Raw genomic sequence first — 23,621 nt, 5'->3', positions numbered from 1 at the left:
AGACAAGATAGGTAACACAAAGGTAGTGTATGGAGCTTTGTTTGCATCAGAAATACATATTTTTAAAGTAGTGATCATTTTCACAATGTGTTTTTTGATTCTGTTAGATATATTTATATAATATGCACATATTACGGTTTTTAACTGTGGTAGAGGATAAAGCAAAAAAGATATTAAAGATGAGAATTAGATTCTGCAGAGGCAAAGAAGGACAGCCAGTATCTTAAGAGGTTTGCTTCAAAATGAAGTGTGTATAGGCACACCAGTGTTCTCAGTACTGGCAGACCTGCACCTGACCTACTGCTGTCCTCTTGTGCAATACTGTGGACAAGTTGCCTCTTCTCTTCTTTTTCTTCTCACCCGTTGACTCAGCTTTGCAGTTAAGAACTCCTTTAGCAAAGGAGCCTCTTGCTACCTTTTGGCTCACTGCAGTGAAACTGTGGCTTACTTGCAGCCCTGATGTGCTGCTGCCAAGTGATACATCCTTGGCATGTTCTGTGGGAACCACTGACCATCTTTTTTTTTTTTCTTCTTTCCCCTCCCTGTCCTTCACACCCAAAAGGATTTTGCAGACACGATCCCTGGGCATGGTGGGATAATGGATCGCTTTGATTGTCAGTACTTGATGGCCACTTTTGTTCATGTCTATATCACCAGTTTCATAAGGTATGGGCTTTTTACAATATTAACTACTGAAGCATGTATAGGAGCTGTACCATAATGAATGCATGGGAGTTATGTTAGCATAGCAGAGATTGCAGGTTGTTAAATAGGATTTATGCAATCATTTCAAATACAGGACTATTAAGAAAACAATGTCCCTGAATAGGATTTTTGTCAGGTTCAAGCTATGCCTTAATGTTTCTGTGACTGCTGCTGAAGGTAGCCTGTGTACCCGAAATACCAGGAAGTTTTGTGTAGCAGCCTATTAGAAGTTTTACTAGAATTTACTGATTATGGAAGGGTGTAGGATGGGGTTTTGGGCAGAAGGGTTGTGCAGCATCTGCTTTCCCTGTGTGGTTCCTGAAGAGCCAGTAGGTTGTGAGACTGCAGTTCTTCCCGTGAGTTTCAGTATTTCTCAGTTGCTTGGCTTGGGATTTTCTGTTTAAGATGAAAATGCTGTGGTTAAAGAAAGGAGCCAACTTCCTAAAAATACTGCTCATCTTTCCTGAACCACACCAGCTTTCAAGAGAAATCATAGGAATCACAATTCTCTTACAACAGACAGTTTCTGAGGCAGGGGTGGGTCAAGGAGCCAAGCCAAGACATGCCCTTAGTTTTGTAAATGCATATGGCTAAATAATTATTGGATACATAATCAGCAACAGATTCTTTGCCTAATATTTGGTTCATCTAAGAACTAAGCCTGTAAGTAAGTGGCCAGCTAAAAATGAGGCTGATATTTAGAAAAGCTTGGTTGAATTTGCAGTTTTCTTTACTGAGTTGGCCAATTTCCCATTTAGTTCAGTAGTACGTAATTTATCTGGCAGGCAACAGATACTAAATGAAGATCTGCTAATAAAAAACATCGATTACAGTGATAAAGGATGAATCAGGGAATCTTATTTGTCATAAACCTTCTTAATATCCCCATTTGACAGCAAATAGAAATGCTTTTTATTTCCTGTTTATATTGAGCTAAGAGTATGCTTTGCTAGTAATGCTGGCCTGTGCATCCTGAGGAGATAGACTGGGAGAAATCCATAACTTGTTGTCCTCAAAAAAGGGAATGCATTGTTTGGGCAGCAAGAAGAAATCTAAAAGACTCCTTAGAGCTGTTGTCACAAAAAAAAAATTAATTTTTTTCATTGACAGGGGTCCAAATCCCAGCAAATTATTGAAACAGCTGTTGATACTTCAGCCTGAACAACAATTAAGTGTGTATAAAACCCTGAAATCTCACCTTGTTGAAAAGGGGATCCTGCAGCCATCTCTAAGAAGGTAGTTTGTCAAAACAGAGGACTAGAAGAAGACTCCATTTACAAGAAGCCTGTGGAAAAACATTGCAAAAGTGTGCATAAATAATGGCTAAAGGAAGAGTAGTTTGTGGTCTGGATGTTTCCTGAAATGAATGTGAATGCTATGACTTCCTACTAGGACACTAAAGACCTCTTACTCCTAAAATAATTCAAATGCTTACAAAGTAATGGTACACATGCTGTGTATTTTAGTTCCTGAGGTGGATGGCAGCAGTCTTTCTTCAGCACCCAGCCTGACAGTCTTTGTATTTAAGAAAAAATAATGAAATTCACTGTACGTTTTTAATGAGTTATTTAAAACTGTGTATCTTAGCAAATACCTTTTTGGTCTCCAATGGTTACTGAAGTGTAAACACATCAGGCAGGCAGTAACTTCTATATAGGCTGGTGCTGAAATTACTATTGGCCAGAAAACACTGGCCTGGTCAAAGAAGTACTTCAAGCCTGCTGTATCAGACTACCCATATTTACTTAATTGTTCTGAAGAGTAAACCTAGCTCTGTTTTTAATTTAACAGCTTTCTTATGAAACCATTTCATGCTTTCAAGAGAAAAGTACATTTATGGAAATACAGCTGGGCATTGAAATACAGTTGGGCAGTTCGGGCTGTGGAGCTGCCCCTTTTTTTTTTTTTTTTTTTTTGTTAACATTACAGATTGTAAACAAGTGTGTACCTCCAGCAGTAGAGATTACCTGAGAAAACAGAATTCTTCAGCCCAATAAACAGATCGGGGCGAATCTGAAGCTTAAGTTCTTGGTTTCCATGGCCAGGTCAGTGTCTGAAGACAGTAATTCAAGCCTTATTCCTTGTGCCTCTTAACTGCTGTGTAGAATTGGCGTATTTCCTTCTTTTTAAAAGCACTTTGAGGTCCCAAGTAAAAAGTGAGGTTTAAGTGGTGTGTATCAGTGTGTTACTCAGTGAAGGCAGAAACGTCTATCTCATAAATGTGCACAGTGCAAGACAGGATGCATGGTTCTTTTGCTGCGTGTTATTATTTATAAAGAAGATCCTCAAGCAAGCCTGGGTGACCACAGAGGGATTCGAATGGAGAATTTTTATAGAAAGCAGCTATTCTGTAGACTTAGTGGGGTATATGAGGAGAATTGATGCTCTATGATTCTCAATCCTAGTTGTTTTACAACTTTTTTCATCATGTGACATGTCTTGATGCAAATAAAAATATGAACTTTTTTTGAAATGACAAAAATTACTCCTGTACAAACAGAAAGCACAAATGCCAATTTTATTTTTGTGAACTGTAATTTGATAAATTTCATTTTTCCAACTAACTGTAAATAAGTTTCTCCACGTACCGATGCCACATCTATGTGTGTGTATATAAATTATTAAAAGATGTGTATATATATTAAAGATTAAAATTTAAATGGTTGGTGCTACTTGAGGATACAATCATGGAGAAAATAACTTGGGTGGGTGATAAGATGTATCTGTAAAATTCAAACTGCTTTTTGTTGAACATCATGTAGCCAAGACCACCGTGCACTCTGTTTTGCACTGGGGTTTTTACAGCTTGTGTATGGAAAGGCACCCCTTTGTACATTCAACAAAATCCAGGTCTAAAGTAATTCCTGTTGATGTCAGGTATTGACAGAATTAAATTATATGTGACCTGGAGATTGCAGTACTGTATTGAAGGAACACTCCAAGAGGTGAAAAACGTCACCTGCTGCTTGTCCATCAGTGGCTCTGCAACTTGGCTGGGTTGGAGGGGGCTGAAGTTCAGCCTTTACTCCAGATAGGGCATAACCTGAAGTTAAAAGGTAGCACAGCTACCTTTGGAAAGGTGATTTAAAAAGAAGGAAAGAGAAAATGAAAGGGAAACCAAAATAGAATGTCTGCAAAACTAGCTTTTAGATGAGGCTTTGGTTATGTATGGGACTCTGGTAGATGTTACGCTAAAACGCAGCCATGCTGGAGCTAGTATATTGTTATCCTGGGTATTAAAAAAAAAAAATCTAAATATTTAAAAATTATACAGAGAATGTATATGTAAAAGGGTAATTGTTACTTCAGAAACTTGAAATTTTTAGTGTAATTTTATAGCATGTACAATAAGGAAGTTAAAATATATTTTAGTATTTAATACAACAGAGCATTTGAAATTAATTGCTATCTATGTGCACAATAGAAAATTCAACACTAAATGAGAACAACAGTTCTCATTTTCAATGTTAAAATGAAGATGAGATCGCCTGTGAACTCACTCATCAATTTTCTCGATAGAGTAATAGCTTCCTTCTGGTTTAGGCTTGGTGTAAATATGACTGAGCAGGATCTGTCACTATGAAGTGGCATCTATGCTTGGTTACTATAAAGAGAATTTACCCCACTGGCTACTTCTGTTAGTTCAAGCATTGCAACATGATCAACAGGAAAGTTTAACTTTTTACACCATGATTCTTTTCACTTGCACTTTTGTCCCAAGTGGCTATAATTACCTGCTGAGCAAAAAAGAGAAATGTATATTCTGTAAATATTGTAAATGGTATGAGCATATAATGTCTGTTTTAGTTTGACTGTTTCAATCTTTCATTGAAGCAGGTGTTGTAAAAAAAATAAAATTGGAACAGAAGTCCTCCTGTCTTTTATTTCCTATAGCATATACACTGGGTGGAGTTTTCTTAACAAGAATTTATATTCCTTTGTATTCCTTACATTTGTGTTCTTAATAGAGAAGTCTGCTACTAATTTCCAGCCTTTTGCCCCTCAAGGCTTCAGACCATCCTTGTCTGTTGCTGAAACTTGTACAATGTGCCTCATGTCTGAAGATATGCAAGCTTGTCATCTTTTCCTAAAGGTGCTCACTTCGACAATACTGACACAGGCCTGTCAGTATTCACCATTTGTGGTGATGATGGGGTGGCAGCTGGCAGCTACCTCTCCCTGCTTTCCTGTTTCTTCCCTTTTAAGTCTTGGATGTGAAGCCCTTCACCTCCTGCAGCCTCAAACAAGCCAGGTAGGAAATGCATCTTATTTCTAAATTACACAGACTGTAACATCTGTTAAACACTCACCATCAGCCAGTTGTGGGCGTGCTGTGCACCTCCTTGCATGTTAGGAAAACTTGTGGAGAAGCACAGAGCTTTCCTGTCGTCTGCCTCTACTTCCTAATGGTCTTCTGAGGAAAGGAAGGTGAAAGTTAGCAGTGAGTTTTCTCCTGCTGAACAGATAATGTTTGGGACTGTTACTTTCACAGTCCTTTTGCCCAGCTGGTACTATTTACCTGCATGTAGCTAAGTTGCAATTGCCCTTTCTCTTGCAAGTAGTTTCCCAATTATAAAATGGATATCCAGTTCCTTGTTTAGCAATTTCAAATTGCATTAACTTAGGCATGAGTCCTATATCTGACAGGATGCCAGAAACAGGTGGGAATGTGTCGCCCATAAACACACACCACATTTAGGTTGGAAAATACCCTTGAGAAGATCGAATCCAGCCATTAGCCCAGCACTCCAAGTCCTCCATTAATGTACAGCTGAGTACTACAGACAGTGTGATTTGTTCATTCGGTATGTACTGCACCCTGACTTCCCAATATTGATGCTTGTTCCTTGATGAATTACAGGACACCTTTTGATCCGTAAAGGAACAGGTGAGAAAGACTGGTATTATAAGGATTTCGTTAGCATGAACATACCCTTTGTAAGTGAGTGTGTAAAGGCAACATATTCTCACAGGGAAGTCAAGGTGTAAAGTTTCAGCCCCATTTAATTGCCACCAGGTGACTTGCACCTGTCTGTGTCGAGCTGCAGTAGCAGTAGTTTGCTTCCTCACGTGGTTGCTGCTCCCATGTGAAGTGACTGGGCCAGTTGTCCCCAGCACAGCAGGAACTTGAGTTTTGAGCTAGTCCCACGCAGAGTTTTCAGAGCAAGAGGCTGGATTTTCACTCTGCAGTTGGGACCCTGCTCTTTGATTGCAGGAAGTGAAATACTTGTGCTATCTGGCAGATATCATGCACACCTCTAAAGAAAACATACCAAAAGCTCTAATTGCCCCATCGTGGCTTATATTACCTACCTAACTGGGGCTTATCATTGGGGGTTGTATGTACTTGGAGGGTGTGTGTAGCTCTGCATACTTTGACCTTGTTTCTGATGTGACAAACTATGATACAAGCATAGGCTATCCTGGGACTGGGAGAAAAGCAAGCTCCGCCAGACTCCATGCTGTGTCATGTCCAGCTGCCCCAAAACAAGTTTCTGACTTCAAATTCAGATGGAAGCAAACTTACAGAGCATGTCTCCTGGACCAGCTGGTCCCATGGACACTAAGGATGAGACAGCCACACTCCTGAGTCAAGTGTTGCCCCAGCAAGGGCAGGCCGGCCCAGCTGTCATGGGGAGCAGCACACAGGCCAGGCCAGCACCACCACACCCACAAGCACTGCCCATGCACCATCCACTCCTTCCTGGGAAGAGCCCTCAGTGGCAGGAGTGCAGGCAGGAGCTTGTGTGATGTCCATGCAGCCCCTTGGAGACAGATCTCCTCCCCTGTCCCCGGCATGATGGCAACAACAATCTCTGTTCAGGAGGATGCTCAGGGCTGTGTGCGGGGTGTTCCTTGGCACCCACAGCCCATGGGAGCAGGAGCAGCAGTGCCCTGCTCCCAGCGCCAGGCAGGTGCCTGGAGACGGCTGCTCCGAGCCTCAGCAGGGTCTTCTGAGAGAGTGACACAGGGAGGCACAGCAGGGAGGGATGCAGGGACAGTGCCTCAGGTATCTGGCTGTCCCCAGGCCATCCCGCTGCCAGGCTATTCCTGGCCATGGCTTTGTGAGACCAACCTATGGTTCCCCTTCAGACACACTATGATTAGATCTCGTTCGTTTTTATCACACATATTCTGCAAATAGATTGTGTTTTGTATGTATTTGTATATAATGTTATACTTTTTCTTCAATAAAACTGTCAGTTTAGCCCAATTAACTGAGTTGTGTGCATAAAAAATATTGATTCAAATACAAAAAGCTGAGAAAAAGTACAGTTTTACATTTCAGAGGGTATTTTTATTACCTCTAAGGAGGTGACAGCTCCTGCAGGCATCAGAACTGTCTTATAGTTCTTGTATCTGCTTAAGAAAGAGCTGCTGCAGCAGGAGGGCAAGGAGCAGCTCTTGCCTCCCTGACATGGTCTTGGTGGCTCCATGGGAGACCCAGGCAAGTGAGTGCCATGGACAAGATGGGATGGCATGGGACAGGATGGGACAGGCAGATGAGCCTCCCTCCGCCCAGGGCCAGCCACTGTGCCGCACCACCACAGCCCCGCGAGTATAAAGCATGTTTGCACTACACTGAGACATCCTCAATAGACAATGCCAGTATGTGGCCTAGCATAAGCTGAAAATTATGAAGTCAGAAGAGTATTTGGAGTGTCCTAAGGAAGGCTCTGGCCTTATGCTTTTGGTGCCAACTGCTTAGTGTCAGTGTTGGACACAGGACACTAAGGTGAGGCTTGGTCGGATTGAGTACACCCCGTTTTTAATGGATCCTCCTTTTCTTCTCTAACAGTTCATCTCCCTTCTTAAGCTCAGTTTGTAAGACTTAAACAGTGTTTGGCTAAATAATAAGTGTGTGTCACCTGCAAACAGCCACACTTTGTGGACCCGGTTTTGTGGCAATTACTCACACTGAACTAGTTTTTCCCCTCTTTTGAACAGAGTGGTCCAAAGAAACAGACTTTACTTTTTCCACAAGCATTTCACCAGGTACCTGCGTGAGGCACAGGACCTAAAACCTCTCCCGGGCTGGACCACGGTGCCACTAGGGGTCCCCGCCGCCCGCGCATCCCGCCGCATTCTTCCTCATCCCGCCTCATCCCACTCCCTCCCGGCGCGGCGGGAGGCGCAGCGGCAGGACGCGCCTGGCTGCCGGGAAGCGGGATCGGGAGATTAGGGAGATCTTATCACTCTCTACAGCTACCTGAAAGAAAAGTGTAGCGAGGTGGGGGTGAATGTCTTCTCCCAAGTAGCAAGCAATAGGATGACTTACACCAGGGGAGATACAGCTTGGGTATTAGGAAACTTTCTTCACCGAAAGAATAGCAGGGAACAGCTAGCCATGGTAGAGGTCACAGGAGTAAAGGACTGCTTCTACTGGGCAAAACTGTGTCTCAGCAGACTTCCAGTTGCACCAGGGATACACTATTTTGAGGCTAGAAAACTGGATGTCCTGATGTGTTTGGGGACTTCAGGATAATCTTGGTAACAGGTAATTTTTAAAATGTTTATAATAATTGGATGCTTCAGAATGGGGAGCTGGTAGAGTCAGCTGCAGAAAACTTCCTGTACCTCCTAGAGAACCTTAAATTTCTGGTCAGAATACAGTGTCTTTTGGTACTGTGATTTATAGTGAGGTACCTCCTGCTGCTGAACAGAGAACAAATTCTCTCTTGAGAGCCAAGCAAGGATTATCATTCCCTCCACAACCAGCACCGGGGCAGGGATACAGCCATCACCCCTCCTTGTCTACTCCAGAGTACAACAGTGGCCAGCTCAGGTTCCAGTCTCCTTGTTGTCTCTAGAGAGCACCTCTGTACTGTCAGGAATGAGACCCTGTCTCCCACAGTGGCTGTTTGTAGCAGAATTCTGTGACGTGGAGGTTGTCCAAGAAGGAAACTCCATGTTTAGTTATCCTAAAGGGCAAGGCATTTACCTCCCAACTCCCGGTGCTCTCTCTGTCTTGGGAAGCAAACATGTCTTTCTGGTCTCTTCTGGAAAAAGCTGTCATTGGCAGATGCTGCATGCCAAGCACCTTAGAGGGGAGGATGTGGAAGGCCGTGATCCTGGTTTGGTGTGTTCAGGATAAGCACGGATCTTGCAGGCTAACCTCAGGCTGAAAGAGACCATGTTTTGAGTGGTCCCAGAAGCAGAAATCGGTGAACCTGGGGAGCTTTAATCTGAAAGCTTGTAGGCATTTGTGTTGTCAAAAACCTTCAGGATTAGCTAGCTAGGAATCCTGCAGAACACATATCTGGATTTGGGTATTTAAATACCCCCTAACCTTTCTGTTTGTCTGAGCAAAAGTGCCTTCAAATGTATTTTGAGATTATGGCTTCCAAAACATGCAGCAAAGGCTAAATTAAACTCTAGATTTCCCATTAACTGGAGCAGGCTAAATCAAAACATACCATGTTGATCTGAAAGACTTTTTTTTATCTAGATGGATTTTCTCCTAAGGGCTTTTATACCCAGGCACTTCAGCCAAGTGGCCAAATTGCCACCACCCCATGCAATCAGTAGTACTTCAAGGCTAAGCATAGCTAGCAAATAGAAAGAAAAAATTTAGGTTTTCAACTTGGGCTCAAAGCTATCTGATACCTTGTTACTAAACAGTTTTTCCCACACTTGAACAGCCCTCCTCTCTTCAGGAAAAATGAATTTCCAAACCTGTCCCAAGCTAGCTAATTTCAGCTTCAAACAAAAACTAGGGAGGCCACTTGGTAAAGTGAATGGAGGTGAGGGGAAGCTTTTTTTCTTCAGTTTGCAGCATCCTTGGCTCTTCTAATGCCAGATGTACTTTCAAAAGCAGTATGTAAATTTGACCTTAGCCTGCTCAGTTGTAAACTGACAAATTATAGTCATTATGCAACGAAAGTAATTTCACATTGCAGAAATACGTGTTTACAAACTCTTCCTATCCAAAGGGAAAAGTAAGGCATAGCTATAAAAGAAGTTGATTAAAATCTTAGTGGGCGACATGGACAGTGGGATTGAGAGCACCCTCAGCAAGTTTGCCAGTGACACCAAGTTGTGTGGTGTGGTGGACACACTGGAGGGAAAGGATGATGTCCAAATGGACCTGGACAGACTCGAGAGGTTGGGCCCATGTGGACCTTATGAAGTTTAACAAGGCCAAGTGCGAGATCCTGCACCTGGGTCAGGGCAATCCCAAGCACAAGTACAGGCTGGGCAGCAGAGTGATTGAGAGCAGCCCTGAGAAGAAGAACTGGGGTATTGGTGGATGAGAAACTTGACGTGACCCAGCAATGTGCACTTGCAGCCCAGAAAGCCAAATGTGTCCTGGGCTGCATGAAAAGCAACACAGGAAGCAGGTATAGAGAGGTGATTCTGTTCCTCTTCTCTGTTCTCCTAAGGCCCCACATTGAGTACTGTGTTCCCAACATGAGAAGGACATGGAATTGTTGGAGGGAGTCTAGAGGATGTCACAAAGATCATCAGAGGGCTGGAGCACCTCTCCTATGAAAACAGGCTGAGAGAGTTGGGGTTGCTCAGTCTGGAGAAGAGAAGGCTCTGAGGAGGCCTTCTAGCAGCCTTCCAGTATCTAAAAGGGCTACAGGAGAGATGAAGAAGGACATTTTACAATGGCATGTAGCGATCGAAAAAGGAGGAATGGCTTTAAATATCCCATGCCTGGAAGCATTCAAGGCCAGGTTGGATGGGACTTAGAGCCCCCTGCTAGGATGGCATGGAAAAGAGTGCTAGTCTGTAGGCGTTGGTGTATTTGACCTCATTTTAAACCAAGGACAAAGTCCTCTAAAACTTTGGCTAGAAGACAACGTAGTATTTGCCTTCTGCCTTCTCTTAAACAATTTGTTAGCACTGGGGTTATCATGTTTATTCATCTGGTATGCAGCAAATGTAATGCCACCCTTTTTGAACAGAGGCTGTAAGACAGAAAAAATCAGCTTGTAGATTTCTGCTACTTTTAAGCTTTTTTCTCTGAAAACTCATGTACAGCAGAACAAAAGAATGGCCTGTCTGCTGCAGGTGGCATTGTCCCCAGCCACCAGATCACAAAGTGTAAATCTCTAGGAGAAAGCCTTAAGTAATTTTTTATTTATTTACAGTCTAGAAACTCACCACAAAAGGTCAGAAGAAAGCATATGTCAGCATCAGACAAGGTCCCTTTGTGTACTTCATGGCTGGTTTTTAATTTGTGCAGAGATCTGGCATGACTTCAGCACAAGGATGATGTATTCAAGCCACTGATAACACTAACTACAAACCAATTCTTCTGGTTCATGGTTGTTTGGTTTGGTTTTGTGGCCAGAGCATCTCTATACTCACAGTATGTGAAAAAGGTCCCAATTGTCTGATAATCTTGACGTCCCTGGGCTAAAAACTTTGAAAACTTGTAAAACAGATTTAATTGAGAGCAATTTTGTCCAGTCTCTTTCATTCCTGCCCCTTCCCTGTTTAAGGGCTCATTTAAAAACAATCAAAAAGGAATGCTGCCCAAGAAACACCGGGTTTTTCTTAACTGCCTCACCTGGAAGTTATCTCTTAGCTGTGCTGTAAGATAGAAACAGCTTCCAATTTACACACTCCCATGCTTGAAAACTTCCACAGGTGAGCATTTATGCTCAGTGATGTTTGTTTTCATGCCATTGCCAGACAAAGATATTTGGAAAGGGAGAACTTTGAAAGCCTCTCTGGAAGAATCTTAAGAGGCAAGAAGCTAAGAAGTGTAACTGAGCAATGATTTTTACGTGATGTAGCCCTCCAGCGCTAAAATTCAAAGCAAGCGAACCACCACGAGGGTGCAGTGGTAAGGCAGCCTTTGCTGGCAGCGGCAGAAAGCTTTAATTCGCTGCTCCTGTTCTAAGGGATCAGATGAGGATCTTTACATCGGCTCAGTTAAGGAAATAATTTAAACACAATTAACTTGAGCTAACACTGAAACACTTGGGAACATGATGGTGTTCAATGCAAGGGGAGGTTTAAGTTGCTCTTTATCAGAGATGTGATATTACTGTTTGAATTAAGACAAGATTTAATTAAACTTGACCTAAGTGAGAATACAGTTGGGTGAATAACATTACATTTGCTCAGACTGTACTTTGGTGCACTCCTAGAGAGGAGAAGGACTTAACTACTGTTTTACTGAGGATTAATATAGTGACTTTAAAAAAAATTATTATTAAATGATGTGCAACTTCTCTATTGCTTAAGCCTGGTTCTCACATTCTTCTTTCAGTGATTGTTCTTTGGGAAAATGCATTATAAACCAACCTTCTCACCATTCAGCTTTGTTCTCTAGCCATCACTAAACAGGTTATTTTATATTTGCCTTTTTAGATATGCTGTAAAGATGGATTTTTTTTTTTTTGGGGGGGGGGGGGTGTTAATTGTTTTTATTTAAAAAAACACACACAAAACCCTAAAGCAGAAATCTCTACAGCAAGACTTTTGAGGAGAAACCTGGAAATCAATGCATTCACATTGAGAGAGACTGATAGCTGAATGCAGTATTTTGAAAAAGAGTACTTGTGTCCTGACTAAAAAACTAGAATATATTATAGAATATATTTTGGTAGCTCAAATGAAACCTTTCTCCTTTAGACAAAAGGACCGAGCTTGATGCTTTACCTGCTCCCAATGTCTGTAGAGAACAGCCCTTGCTTCCACAAAACCAGACTAGCTGTTTTGAACACTGATTTGACAAGTACAGTAAGAGAGGGGAGGAGGAAGTTTGTTTGTGTGCCTGTCCCCAGAAGAAGCTACTTGCAGCTTCAGACAAGATACTGATTCCCTCTCCTCTTGCACTGCCTGCAACCTACACCCCTCCTGCAGGATCCACCTGCTTAGCTGTGAAACACAGATTGTGCCAGGCATCTCCTCTGCCAGGTATTGTAAAAAAAACCTCAAAGTAGAGCCAGAAGCTTGAGAATGGGGTTTTTTTGGGTGTTAGGTGCTGAACGTCCTCATGTTCCAGCCACCCTGAAGGCAAGCCTGCAGCCCCTGGCACTGAGGATGGCCACCCACCTGGTGGTCCCACAGAGCCACGAGCACCTGATCCAACACCCACCCAAGTCAAGAGAATGCAGTATAATGCCTAAATTAGCTGTATTCACAGACCAAACTCCCCAAACCTGAGGGAAAGATGACACTTTGCCAGAACTAGCTATTTAAAACACCAAGTGAGTTTCTACCTTATGACTCCATCTAGGTGCAACAACTTGAAAATCAAGTAATCTACTGAGGTGCCACATCTTTTTCACAAGAGCTTGCAAATGTCTGCTGCAATTTTGAGGCAGACCATCTTTCTTAATTGGCCACTTCTGCTCCCCACCTGCTCATTGAGCCAAAAAAAAAGCAGAAAAAAAAAGGCTTTTCTGTGTTTTGGAAATGTGATAGATTAAGCAGATGAAGGTTTTTCTATATGGATTGAGATAAACTGAAGTGAAAGCAGTTAAGCAAAACAGCCAACTCTGAGATCTGTCTCCATGATCAGGAAGGAGCACACAGCATTTCCCAACTGAAGCTGGCCAGCCTGGTTGGACCTGCCCAAGCACACAAATTATATCTTCAGGCCATCTCCATTATTTTCCCTCAACTTAGAAAATGCTCCCATCCCTCAAATGCTCTGTCCCCTTCCTGGCACCTGTCTCTTGCAAGCAGCTCTCACCCCCTGCAATCCACCTTCAAAAAAAGCCCCTCTGCATCCTGTTGGACACAATCCCTCTTGCTCTGAATCACTTTGTGCAATTAAGACAAGGAGAATCTGGCCTGAGTTTAGCCTTCTGGCTGGTGGTGAGAAGGTGCTGGGATGCTCTGTAGGCTGGAGATGGTGTTTGGTGAGCTGGGGCTACTGTGTGGCCATGTTGCATTGTCCTGGAAACAGCGAGAAAGCCCTGCACTGGAGGCTGCTTCACAAATGGCTGCTGGTGGCAATAGGACATCTGGAAACCACGTGGAAGCTGCAGATGGTGGAAATGTGGTACGTGGGAAGCATGCGAATTGCTCAGTAAGCCTCTAGGAACAGTGGTGGAAACTCCTACATGGTAGAGATCTTCTCTGGGTGTCTCAGGAAGGATTTTATCATCACACTGCAAGCTAGAGCTTATGCAAAAAATATCAACGTTATTTCTGGATAGGGAGATTGAGTCACCTTTCAATTTTAGGAATTCTGCTGGGCAGTTTGTGTGACAGAGCAGTAGGAATAGAATGGCAATCATAGGCCATGTAATACAATCCCTGACAGCAGGTACAACTATACCACCAAGTCCTGATGACTAAGCAACCTTGAATTTAGAAGCTTTTTTACTGCTGGAAAGTTGTCACAGAAATGTGATTCTCAGAGTATTAGGAGTCAGTCACGTGAGACAATATAAGTTGAGTTTTTTGGTTTTCCTTGTCTTTAGACAGTCATGGAGGAAAAGACAAATCATGTAACATAACATTATATTAATTTTTTTTCCCCCCCAAGTAATATGTCCTGTTTAAGATTGCATATAAAGGTTAAAGTCCCTTAAATCAATCCAATACTATGAGTCTACCACAAATTCTGTTCTTAGCATGAATTCTGCTGACAACACGAGATGTTGTTCTCAGCTTTAGTCCTAGCAGTTGTTTAAATTTGCTTCATTTTTCCCTTTCAGTCATTGTGCTAGTAGAGTCTAAGCTGAAGACCGCTTCATAGGGGTCTTATCCGCAAACCTGCAATAGATATGCTTGAGAACCGGTGTGATTCCCAGGTGAGGAGAATGAGAAGACTCTGAGGGTGATCTCCTGGTGAGAGGAAATGAGAAGAATCTGGTGAGTCTATATCACAGAGGCTGAAGGCCAGCAGCTTTTTTCCTGCAGCTCTTATCTCTGACCAAAGGTGAGTAATTTTGGTAATAATTCAATATTGTGTCACAAATCATAGAAAAAACTAGATCAAAGACTTCCTTATGAGGGATAATTGAGGTTTTGGTGACCAAAAGATTGGCACCTCTTGAAGATGCTGGAGAGTGGAATTACTGCAACTGTCTCTGCAAGCATAACCTTCTACCTCTTTGGCTTTTGCAAGAGCAGCTAAGCAGGGCAGTCCTCTTCTCCTAAAAATGTGGTTTGTGCCTTTCCCTCAAAAGAGACAGAAAAATCTCCTTGCATGATTTCTCATTAGGTGATAGGGAGAAGGGACAGCTGAAGTGTTTTCTGCACAGGTCCATCTCCATAATAATTAGAAGCAATTGAATTGATGTTCATTATTTTCCTTATAGATATCACTCCTTTACCTTGATTTCCTTCCTGTAGCCTCTGCTGGAAAATGTAATGTTTCAGATGTACTAGTGGATACTCCCACTAACCAGCTAGGAGAGGTTATTCAAGCTCGGTTGGCTACTTCCCAGAACACAGATTTTGCAGAAATTGCCATCTCTTTGCTCAGTTGTGTCAGTCAGCATTTTATGCTGATGACTCAACAAGAGAATATCCCCGTGCCTTTCTGGTCAGTGCCTGAATGAGAAAATAAAAGCCAGTTGCAGGGTTTGCAGGTTATCTCTTCAGAGGGCACAGGAGGAAGTGATGAGGAGAGAGAGAGAGAGTGAGCAAATCTGTTGAGAGGAAAGATTTGTGCTCCTAATGAAGGAATACTCTCAGGAAGAGTTTATGGGAAGAGACTGTTTTCCAGGAGCCTTCATTGGATGTTTCGAGAGAGCAGGGTGGCTCATGAAGAGCCAGCAAGTGTGCAATAACACTCAAGACAGTCTTGTGTCAAAGGCCCATGAAATTCTGGAGGGCCCTGCACTTGTTTTCCTATTGCTGACAATGTACAAAGCTGTCGGGTGTTTTGAGGAAGAAAGGATCACATGATGGAGGAGAATAGATGAGAGGATTAAAATGAATATGCAAGCTAGTTTGTGGACTTTTTGATCAGCTGATTTAGTGGGGAAAAAAGCAAGCTTAAAATCATGCAGGGAAACTGCTGCCTTTCAAACTGAAGTCTTATTTTCAGACATGTTATCCATCAACAATCAAATTTAAGTGCATGTGTTAGCCACAAACATTGTTGGCATGAATGTGCATCTGGCAAAGCAGTGTTCAAACCCCATCCTGTGTGATCAACCATGTGGCTGACTTGAACTTCAGAAGGGGATTACATCAAGCTGCAACCACTTCTGCTTCAAGGGGTAGCTGTGGGGTCTGGTTCATTTTCAGAAGCTGACATTCTACATCTGACAGTGGCAATTGGGTGCTGAGAGAAGGAACTATTATTTTAGGTAGCATTTATGTATGAAAAATTTAAAAGTGTAAGGAAGATGATGCCCACATACTGAGCTGATGGCAGTTTTACTATGGGATATTTGCACACATCTTCTTCCAGAACTGGTTAAGCATCCTTTTTGCCTATCAAAAAAACTTCTTTGCAAAAGCTGGTTGGCTAAAGTGATGACATAAAAAAGCCATGAGTTACTGCTTTCCTCTTGGGACTGAAGGCAAAGTGCCATTTTTACATGTTTAAAGGAGCATATGTTACTGCACAGATGGACAATGGTGCTGACAGATAATTATCTGCACCCATCTGCATAAATCAAGGAAAAGCTAAGACATGCTACATCTTTCTCTTAGCCCTGCAATGGAGGTTTTGCAACACATGAGTGCACTGAGCAATGATTGTAGACCAATGGCTAAATTATTCTGGGTTTGTAAGGAAATCTAATGGTATCGTGGCAACCTGGTCCCAGAGGTTAACACATCTAGTCATTTGGAAAGCATTGGGCAAGTCATTTTAGAGAGCAGGAGCTGTGTTTTGTTATCCTCAAGACCCCACATATACACCAAGGCTGTAGCTTATCTCTACTATAATTCCACTTCTCTGGAATATCTGGATATACCACGGATATCTGGACCCCTGCTTATTTTAGCCTGGTGTTTCCCCACTCTTCTCAAAAGGCAAGCACCTAAAGAATGACCCAGTGGAGATGTGGACCCTGTACACCAGGTAAATATAAGCAAGGCACGGGCTCTTTCCAGCCATGTTTTCCATGGCTTGCTTAGAAATAGCCCTTAGTCACCTATAAATCTACTACAGAAAACTCTCATCATCTCCTTTGCGAATAGCCAAAAGTTGGGCTACTAAGACATATCTTTGGATCACCTTGCTGATGTGATTCAGTTACTCTACCTTGGAGATGGAAGTTGTGCAAAACCACTTTTATGTATGAGATGAAATGCCCTTCGCAGACTGTAACTTGAAGGGAGACTGACAATCGAAGTTGCTGTTAACAAAGCTGCCACAGGCACTGACAAAACTTTTTTGTTATTTCTTAAACCTAGCTTTATATGACATGGCTAATAATATTAGAAGGGCTTCAAGTTGCCTGATTTGTTCATGGGCAAGGGACAAAGAAATTACTCCTCTACCGTAAGCTACGTACACATTTAAAAAATTCAGATACCCTCCATGTACCCACAAGCAATTCCAATGCTGTTGGAGAGGAAGAAACTTCAAGTGCTTCCAATGAAACACGAGTGATATAAGGATCTAGCTCTGTTTTGAATTAAAATGTAGGGATTTTTTAGGAAAAACATGTATAAAGTGGCTGTAGATACATTAAGGCTAGGAACTAAATGGAACATGTTTCTTCTTTTCGCTCAGCAGAAATAAATCCTTCAGAAGACTCTGTGGTCCTTGGGTTACTCCGTGAGTTTAAAGCTGTTCCTGGATTAGAGTATCTTCCTAGGGAATCAATGGTGTTGTGAGAGTTAGTTTATCTGCAAGAGTGAATTTAATTCCTGAGGTTTTGTGACCACTTTGTTACAAAAATGCTGTGTCTAAAAATAAATAAGGTATATGAACCACTTTACTCAGTTTACTTGCACTGGAAGCTGACCTGTGGCCCTCAGATTTTCCCTTAGTCAAGGGATAAACAAATTTAAGTTCCCAGAAAGAGCTATCTTTATCACATCTAAAATAGAGCAATGTATGGGTTTTAATTTAATCAGTAATTTCAGTCTCTCCAAGCTACCATTATGGCTTTCTGTGAAAGCTTGTAAAAATAAAAATATCTTAGACAAAAATAACATTGCCTCCTTCTAACACTGTGGAGTGTCTCAATACATATTTGGCACATTCTCTGAGGCTCTATCAACAACAATCCGAAACAGGCTGATGTAAAAGGCGAATTATAAAAGTAAGTGGTGTTTAGTGTCTGGTCCTGTCTCCTCTGAGGCTTCTGACATGCACTCAGTATAATCTACAATGCTCATAGGAAAAAATAGTGGACATTAGAGGTTGGGCAGTGATGGGCAAGGTCAAAGTCAGTTCTGCAAAAGAAATGCATTGAATTCCTGTTCTGTTAAACTTCTTCACTCAACCTGATACCAAAGAGCAGCTTCTTCATTCTTTTTCAGATGTACTCTACAGACTACAAATTTCTTCTGCTACACAATAGTAAAATACATACATACAGGATTTATGATAGGAGACCATTTTGCAATCTCTTGGTGTGAATATGTGTAACTTCATCAAAATAAATAATGTCTATGTTATTCTCAGACATAAGTGACTTTGTTTGAAACCATCTTTCCTAAAATTGCCTTAAAGACTACATTAATACTTAAAAATATTCCTCTTCTGGGCAAACCACTGTAAAATGCACTTTTTCAGTCTGTTTGTTTAAAGTAAGACTTGCATAATGGTAACACCTCCTAACAACAAAAAGACAACTGGGGGTCTGCAGGACTGAACCAGCAGCACTGACACCACTGCGGGTGAAGCACACCATCAACATAATCCTTTTTTTTATTTTTCTTTTTTTTTTTCCTCCATCGGCACCAGATGGCAGCATTTTTCCCTCATTGAGTGTGATCTCATCCTCTCGGATTCACTCCTGGGATCATCAGGCTTTGAGGCTTTGTAAGCCACAATGACCTCAGCTGAACTGCACCTTCCCTCTCGCCACCTGCTCCTTTTTCCTACTTTTATTGAACGTGCAGAGCCACATTAGGTGGTCTGAACACAATGCAGGCCCTCGAAGTTGTGGTTGCCTTTTGCCTGTGCACGTCTGAGAGTCCATAAAGAACCATTAGCATACAGGCACATAAAAATGTAGACCTAGAGAATACAGCTCTGACCTCTAAATTTTCCATATCCTCTAAATATTAAGTATCATGAAGTTTATTTGATATTGTTTCTAACTACATGGTCTTCTCCATACACACACATGCACAATGTAATACTTGTTTACAAGCAAGTTTGGCATGTGTCCTTTTCTATCAATGCTTTATTCCTTGAATAATATTTCATTGTACACAAGTTATATGCTATTAGACTTGTAACCTCTGTAGCAAGAACTCTGTTCTGCACAAATAATCTGAGGCAGGGCAGGGATTTTGAGAACTAAACTGCAAGCTCTGGGTTTTTTTACAGTTACAGATGTGGCCTAAAGCTTTGTGGGCTGGGAATTCTGTTATCTCACTGTCCTCTGTTCTGCTTCTTCCCTTCATTGTCATGTTTTTGCTTTCAATGCTGCTTTGTCAGTGGTTTTGTCCTAGAAGAAAAAAAACCTCACATACTATGTCCAGCTGTAACAAACTATTCTTAAATCATCCACCTTTAAACTTGGATTCTGCAGCACTGGGATGCAAATGTTTATTTATTTGAACTATGTGACTAACATTGACAGACAGCAGAAGAAAGGCTCTTTATCCAAAGTGAGGCTGGATTGCTGGGCCCCAGTGGGTAAAGGAGGAGTAACCCTGGCTGCTGCTTGCTTTGATTGTTACTCCATCAGGTTGCTGGTGTTTCTGCTGTGGTGACTGTGTTAATGGTTTACAAATGCTATGAGCTCAGCAGTAGACTATTTGGGGATTGTATCATTTCTTAACTTCTGACAAGCAGGCCATTATTTTTCTGAAGAACGTGTGACAAGGGAATTTACTTTTTTTTTTATTTTTCAAATTTCAGCCAAATTCAACATGAGTGTCACAGGACAGACGCACTATACCCTCCACAGCCCCACCCTTCCTCTTATTTAATACCAAAAACTATCAGTAAACAAGCAAGACGAAGGGAGGGAAATGTACTTCTCAAAGGAAGTAGTAAGAATCCTGTATGATGAAAACATTAGGCTGTGTAAATTTGGGAAGCGGTGCTATTTTCTTCTGTTAAAAAAATTCTAATAACAAAGAAGGCTAAAATTCCTTCAATTTTATTTCACTTTCTTGTAGCAATTTCTTTCCCGTTCTGGATTTGGCTGTACTTTGGCATACAGTAGTATATGCAAAGAGGACAGATGTTGCTTTATGCCCAAGATTTGTGAAATAAATGCAATGGAAGTGTATGAGCATCTCACCTGAAAGCTGAGTGGCATTACACCACTGGAAGTCAAATGTGTTGGTTTTACCTTACCCTCTAATAAAGGAAGCAAAGAAATTTAAATATATCTCCACGTTTTTTAACGATTGATGCAATCCCTTGTGCACAGTTGCTTTGCAAAGTGAAAGAAAGATTAACTGTAAATACTCTCTTTTGTCTAACTATAGCACTGTAATTACTATCTCACACCTTCTCTGAGAAAGAAAGACAAGCAGGTACCTGTGATGAGCTTTACGAGAGGAGAGATGCTGAGAAGGTAAAAAGGGTGTCTGGTGTCACTCAGAAAGGAACGTTACAGCTTGCCATTATTTACTTTGGAACTGTGACAACTGACCGAAAGATGGGAACCATAAATAGGAATGCAGTGAGCATTAGCTGCGCAAGAAGAAAAAAGCAGCATAACTTGGCACGCAGCAAAACGTGTATCTGGCATAGCATACAGCTGTCCCTGCAACTCCCACTGCCATCCTGGGGGATTTTGCTGATTTCCCACTACTTATAAAGAATTAGGAACAGCACCATCTCTGTTAGCTTTGATTCTCCCTCAGTAGAGCTGGCTAAGATAGGTCCTGCTAAACCTTTACCTAAGAAAGATGCAGTCTCCTCCTACACATAAATTACAGGGAGAAGATTGTTTGTTTTGTGAAGTGTAACTGCTATGTACCATTCACAGGCTGCATCTTGCACAGTAAGTGAAATAACTGTCGGAACAAGCTGATGGAACCAGTCCTTCCCTTTGCTGCCATTCAGAATGAAAACACCAAACGGGGCCAAATTCTGCCTAGTAGAGTTCATTGTGGTTTTGCTTCTAGACTGGAATGGCTGGAGGATGCACCTGTAAAAATTCAGTGCATGTTAGCTTTGAATGGACTGAGATAGAGACCTTGGTGGTTTTGTAGCAGAAACATATTTTCCACTGACTGTTACGATGCTCTGTGTCTAAAAAGTAGGCAAGAGTAAGCATTTCATTAGGAGGGGCAGAACAAGATACACATGGAATAAAATTTAAGTTTTTCTCAAGAGACACAAGAATACCAACTGTCTTACGAGCTTCTGCCACTGATCATATTACAGTTGCTGTGACAGGACTATGGCTGATATACTGTGCACGATTTCTCTCTCGGTGCCTGTTCACTGATTGTCCTGAACAGAAAAAAATACAGGTATTGCAAAGGAACAGTTGGTCCCATTCTGACCCAAACTACAGCCTGGACTGCTCTCCTGAGTTGGCTAGATGTTGCTCCTGTCCATACAGTGGATTTAGATGTCTGAAGACACCTTTAACAAGTAAAGGCAGCACTGTATTGTTAGGCAAGGATGTTACACACTTGTCCTTGCTTAGCTTGTTTTTCAGTTGGGAGAAGTAGGCTTTCTTTGTTTGAGTTATACTTTTGTCTTCAGTGAGTGCTTCTTTGGAGCTGAAGTAGAGCTAGCCTCACTCAAGACATCCACAAGTTTTTAGCAGAGTTTTTTTCCACCTGAATGGGACCAGATAATTTCCACTGCCAGCTGAACAGCAAAACATCAGCCAGAAAAAACATTAAGTGGATTTACATGTTTGATGCTAGCGGCCAGAGAAGGAAGAATGGATAAATGGTGTTTACTCCATTTGTCCTCAAGCACAACAGAGTACACAGCTTCCTTTACTAAACCCCTGTAGCACAGGCAAGAAGCGATGGTCCTGGTTCCTGGTGCTTGTGATAACTTGCCAATGAAACATAGAGGTCTCGGATGGTTTGTGCATTGTTTATTGCAGCTTTTACCCCCGCAGCCAGATTCTCCAAACTGCTATTTTGTTTTTTTCAATGAAGACTTCAGAAAGGATTTTGTAAATAAAAAAAATACCCCAAGCAAAACTGCTAGAGAGCAAACGGCTGCTAGCAGCTGATTTCTTAGAGGAGGTAAGTTTATAAGTGACTGGAAAAAGGCAGAAGGTTATCTGGTCACACACATGTGGACACACCTTTGCACTGCTCCTCAGGAGTATCCAAGTGGATGAAGCTTGCCTCGGGGCTGCAGTTGACTCCCTGCACTATATGCCCAGCACATGGCTAAACCGATGTTTTGACCTGCAGACAAGAAGGAGTCCTTCGACTGCTGGGAATTTAATTTTTGAATTTTTGAACCTTTGAATTAAGTAGGAAAAGGGTAACTATTTCTGTTTAAACACCTGGATCGTACAGACGAGATTGGTCGGCCAGCACAAGCACACAATCCTGTTTGTGGTCGGCACTAGGGATACCCAGTGGACTTTGCCTAGATGTACACTTGACAAAGAGCGAAAGGGAAAGCACCTCAAGCTCAGCTCAAGAGTGGCTTATTTGCTCCGGCATCGACCTGCATTCCTTTCCTCATCCCACATCCAGGCTCCTGCCCGGGCTTCTCCTCGCGTGTCAGCTGCTCGGGCCTGTGGCGGCGGGGATGGCGGCGGGGCAGAGGGGAGAGGACGCGGGCGGACAGCGCTAGAGGAGCGGGATTTCTGTCAGAGAACGAGGAGAAGCCAAATCCACCGCTCTAAAAAAGTAAGATAATTGCAAAAAGCCCCAGAACTAAGAAGGGGGCCCGCGGCCTGCCACGACCAACCGGCTTTCCTCAGGCGGCCTCGCCGGGCCGCGGGACCGACCGCAGCCAGCCGGGAGCAGTGGGAGGAGGAGGAGGAGGAGGAGGAGGAGCGGAGGGAGGAGGCAGCGCTGGCAGCCGGGCGGGGAGGGGGCACTCGGCGCCGAGGAGGAGGAGGAGGACTAAGATGGCCACCAGCCGCCGCGGGGAGCGGCCCCGCTCCCTCCGCGGCCCCCTCGGCGCGGCCCGGCCTTGATGGGGCCGGGACGACCCCGGCGCCCGGACGGTGCAGCAGCGGCGGCGGCGGCGCCTCCCGCCGGAGCCCGCCCGGGGGGAGCCGCCCTCCCGGCCCGGCCCGCACCGCCCGGCCGCGGCCGCCGCGCCGCGTAAGCCCCCGAGCCGAGCCCTGCTCGCGGAGAGAGCACAGCGGAGAGAGGAGAGCGAGGAGGGACGGACCGCCCGCCGGCCCCTTCGCGGGCCGGCACAGCGGCACCGCCGGGAACCAGCCGCCCCCCGGTGAGTGCCCGGCGGCGCTGCCCGCCGCCCCCCGGGCCCCGCCGCTTTGTTGCGCCGCCGGCGGGCCCGGGGAGACCCGGCGCCCCCTCGGCCCTGCTCGGCCCGGCCGCAGGCCCCGCTCCCCGGGGATGCCGGGCGGCCGGGCCGGGCTGGAGGAGGGGGCGGCGGCGCAGGTGCCGGGGGCGGCCGATCATTGTCACTGAGCGGGCACCCCCCTCCGGCTCTAATGCAGGGGCTGTGCCGGGGCCGCGCCGAGGAGGCCCGGGGGAAGCCCGGGGGTCGCAGCGGAACCCCGCGGGCTCTGGGCCGCTCTGGCCGCCTTTGTTGTGGCTGGGGCGGGAGGTTTTCCCGCGGGAGCCCCGGCGGGGTGCGGGAGGGGCCCGCCGGCCCCAGCCCTGGGGAAGCTTGCAAGGAGTGTGAGGGTTCGTCCTGGGCCGCCGCGGGCACTGCTCACAGGCGGTGGGTCGGGTCGGCTTTTCCCCCCCGCGTTTTATTTTGATTTTTG

The 23,621-nt window shown here is 43.8% G+C and overlaps 2 protein-coding genes across 4 annotated transcripts in view; both read left to right on the top strand.

Moving 5' to 3' along the window:
• Positions 1 to 4,602, top strand: part of CDS1 (CDP-diacylglycerol synthase 1) — a 29,645-nt gene extending 25,043 nt beyond the window's left edge. Inside the window, exons 12-13 of the mRNA XM_048304685.1 lie at positions 563 to 666; positions 1,816 to 4,602. Of these exons, the coding sequence (XP_048160642.1) occupies positions 563 to 666; positions 1,816 to 1,945 (234 nt within the window). The 3' untranslated portion in view covers positions 1,946 to 4,602. The remainder of the gene's footprint in view (positions 1 to 562; positions 667 to 1,815) is intronic.
• An 18,361-nt stretch (positions 4,603 to 22,963) lies between these two features.
• WDFY3 (WD repeat and FYVE domain containing 3) overlaps positions 22,964 to 23,621 on the top strand; it is a 152,655-nt gene continuing 151,997 nt past the window's right edge. For 2 of the 3 annotated variants that reach the window (XM_048304684.1, XM_048304683.1), the window contains exon 1: positions 22,964 to 23,116. The gene's annotated coding sequence lies outside the window, so the exon portion shown is untranslated. The remainder of the gene's footprint in view (positions 23,117 to 23,621) is intronic. The other variant, XM_048304676.1, reaches the window with a different exon arrangement.

The sequence above is a fragment of the Corvus hawaiiensis genome, chromosome 5 (assembly GCF_020740725.1).
Source record: "Corvus hawaiiensis isolate bCorHaw1 chromosome 5, bCorHaw1.pri.cur, whole genome shotgun sequence".
In the NCBI taxonomy this organism is placed as follows: domain Eukaryota; kingdom Metazoa; phylum Chordata; class Aves; order Passeriformes; family Corvidae; genus Corvus; species Corvus hawaiiensis.
Note: the sequence above shows the minus strand (reverse complement) of the source record. Positions and strands in the feature narration are given on the sequence as shown.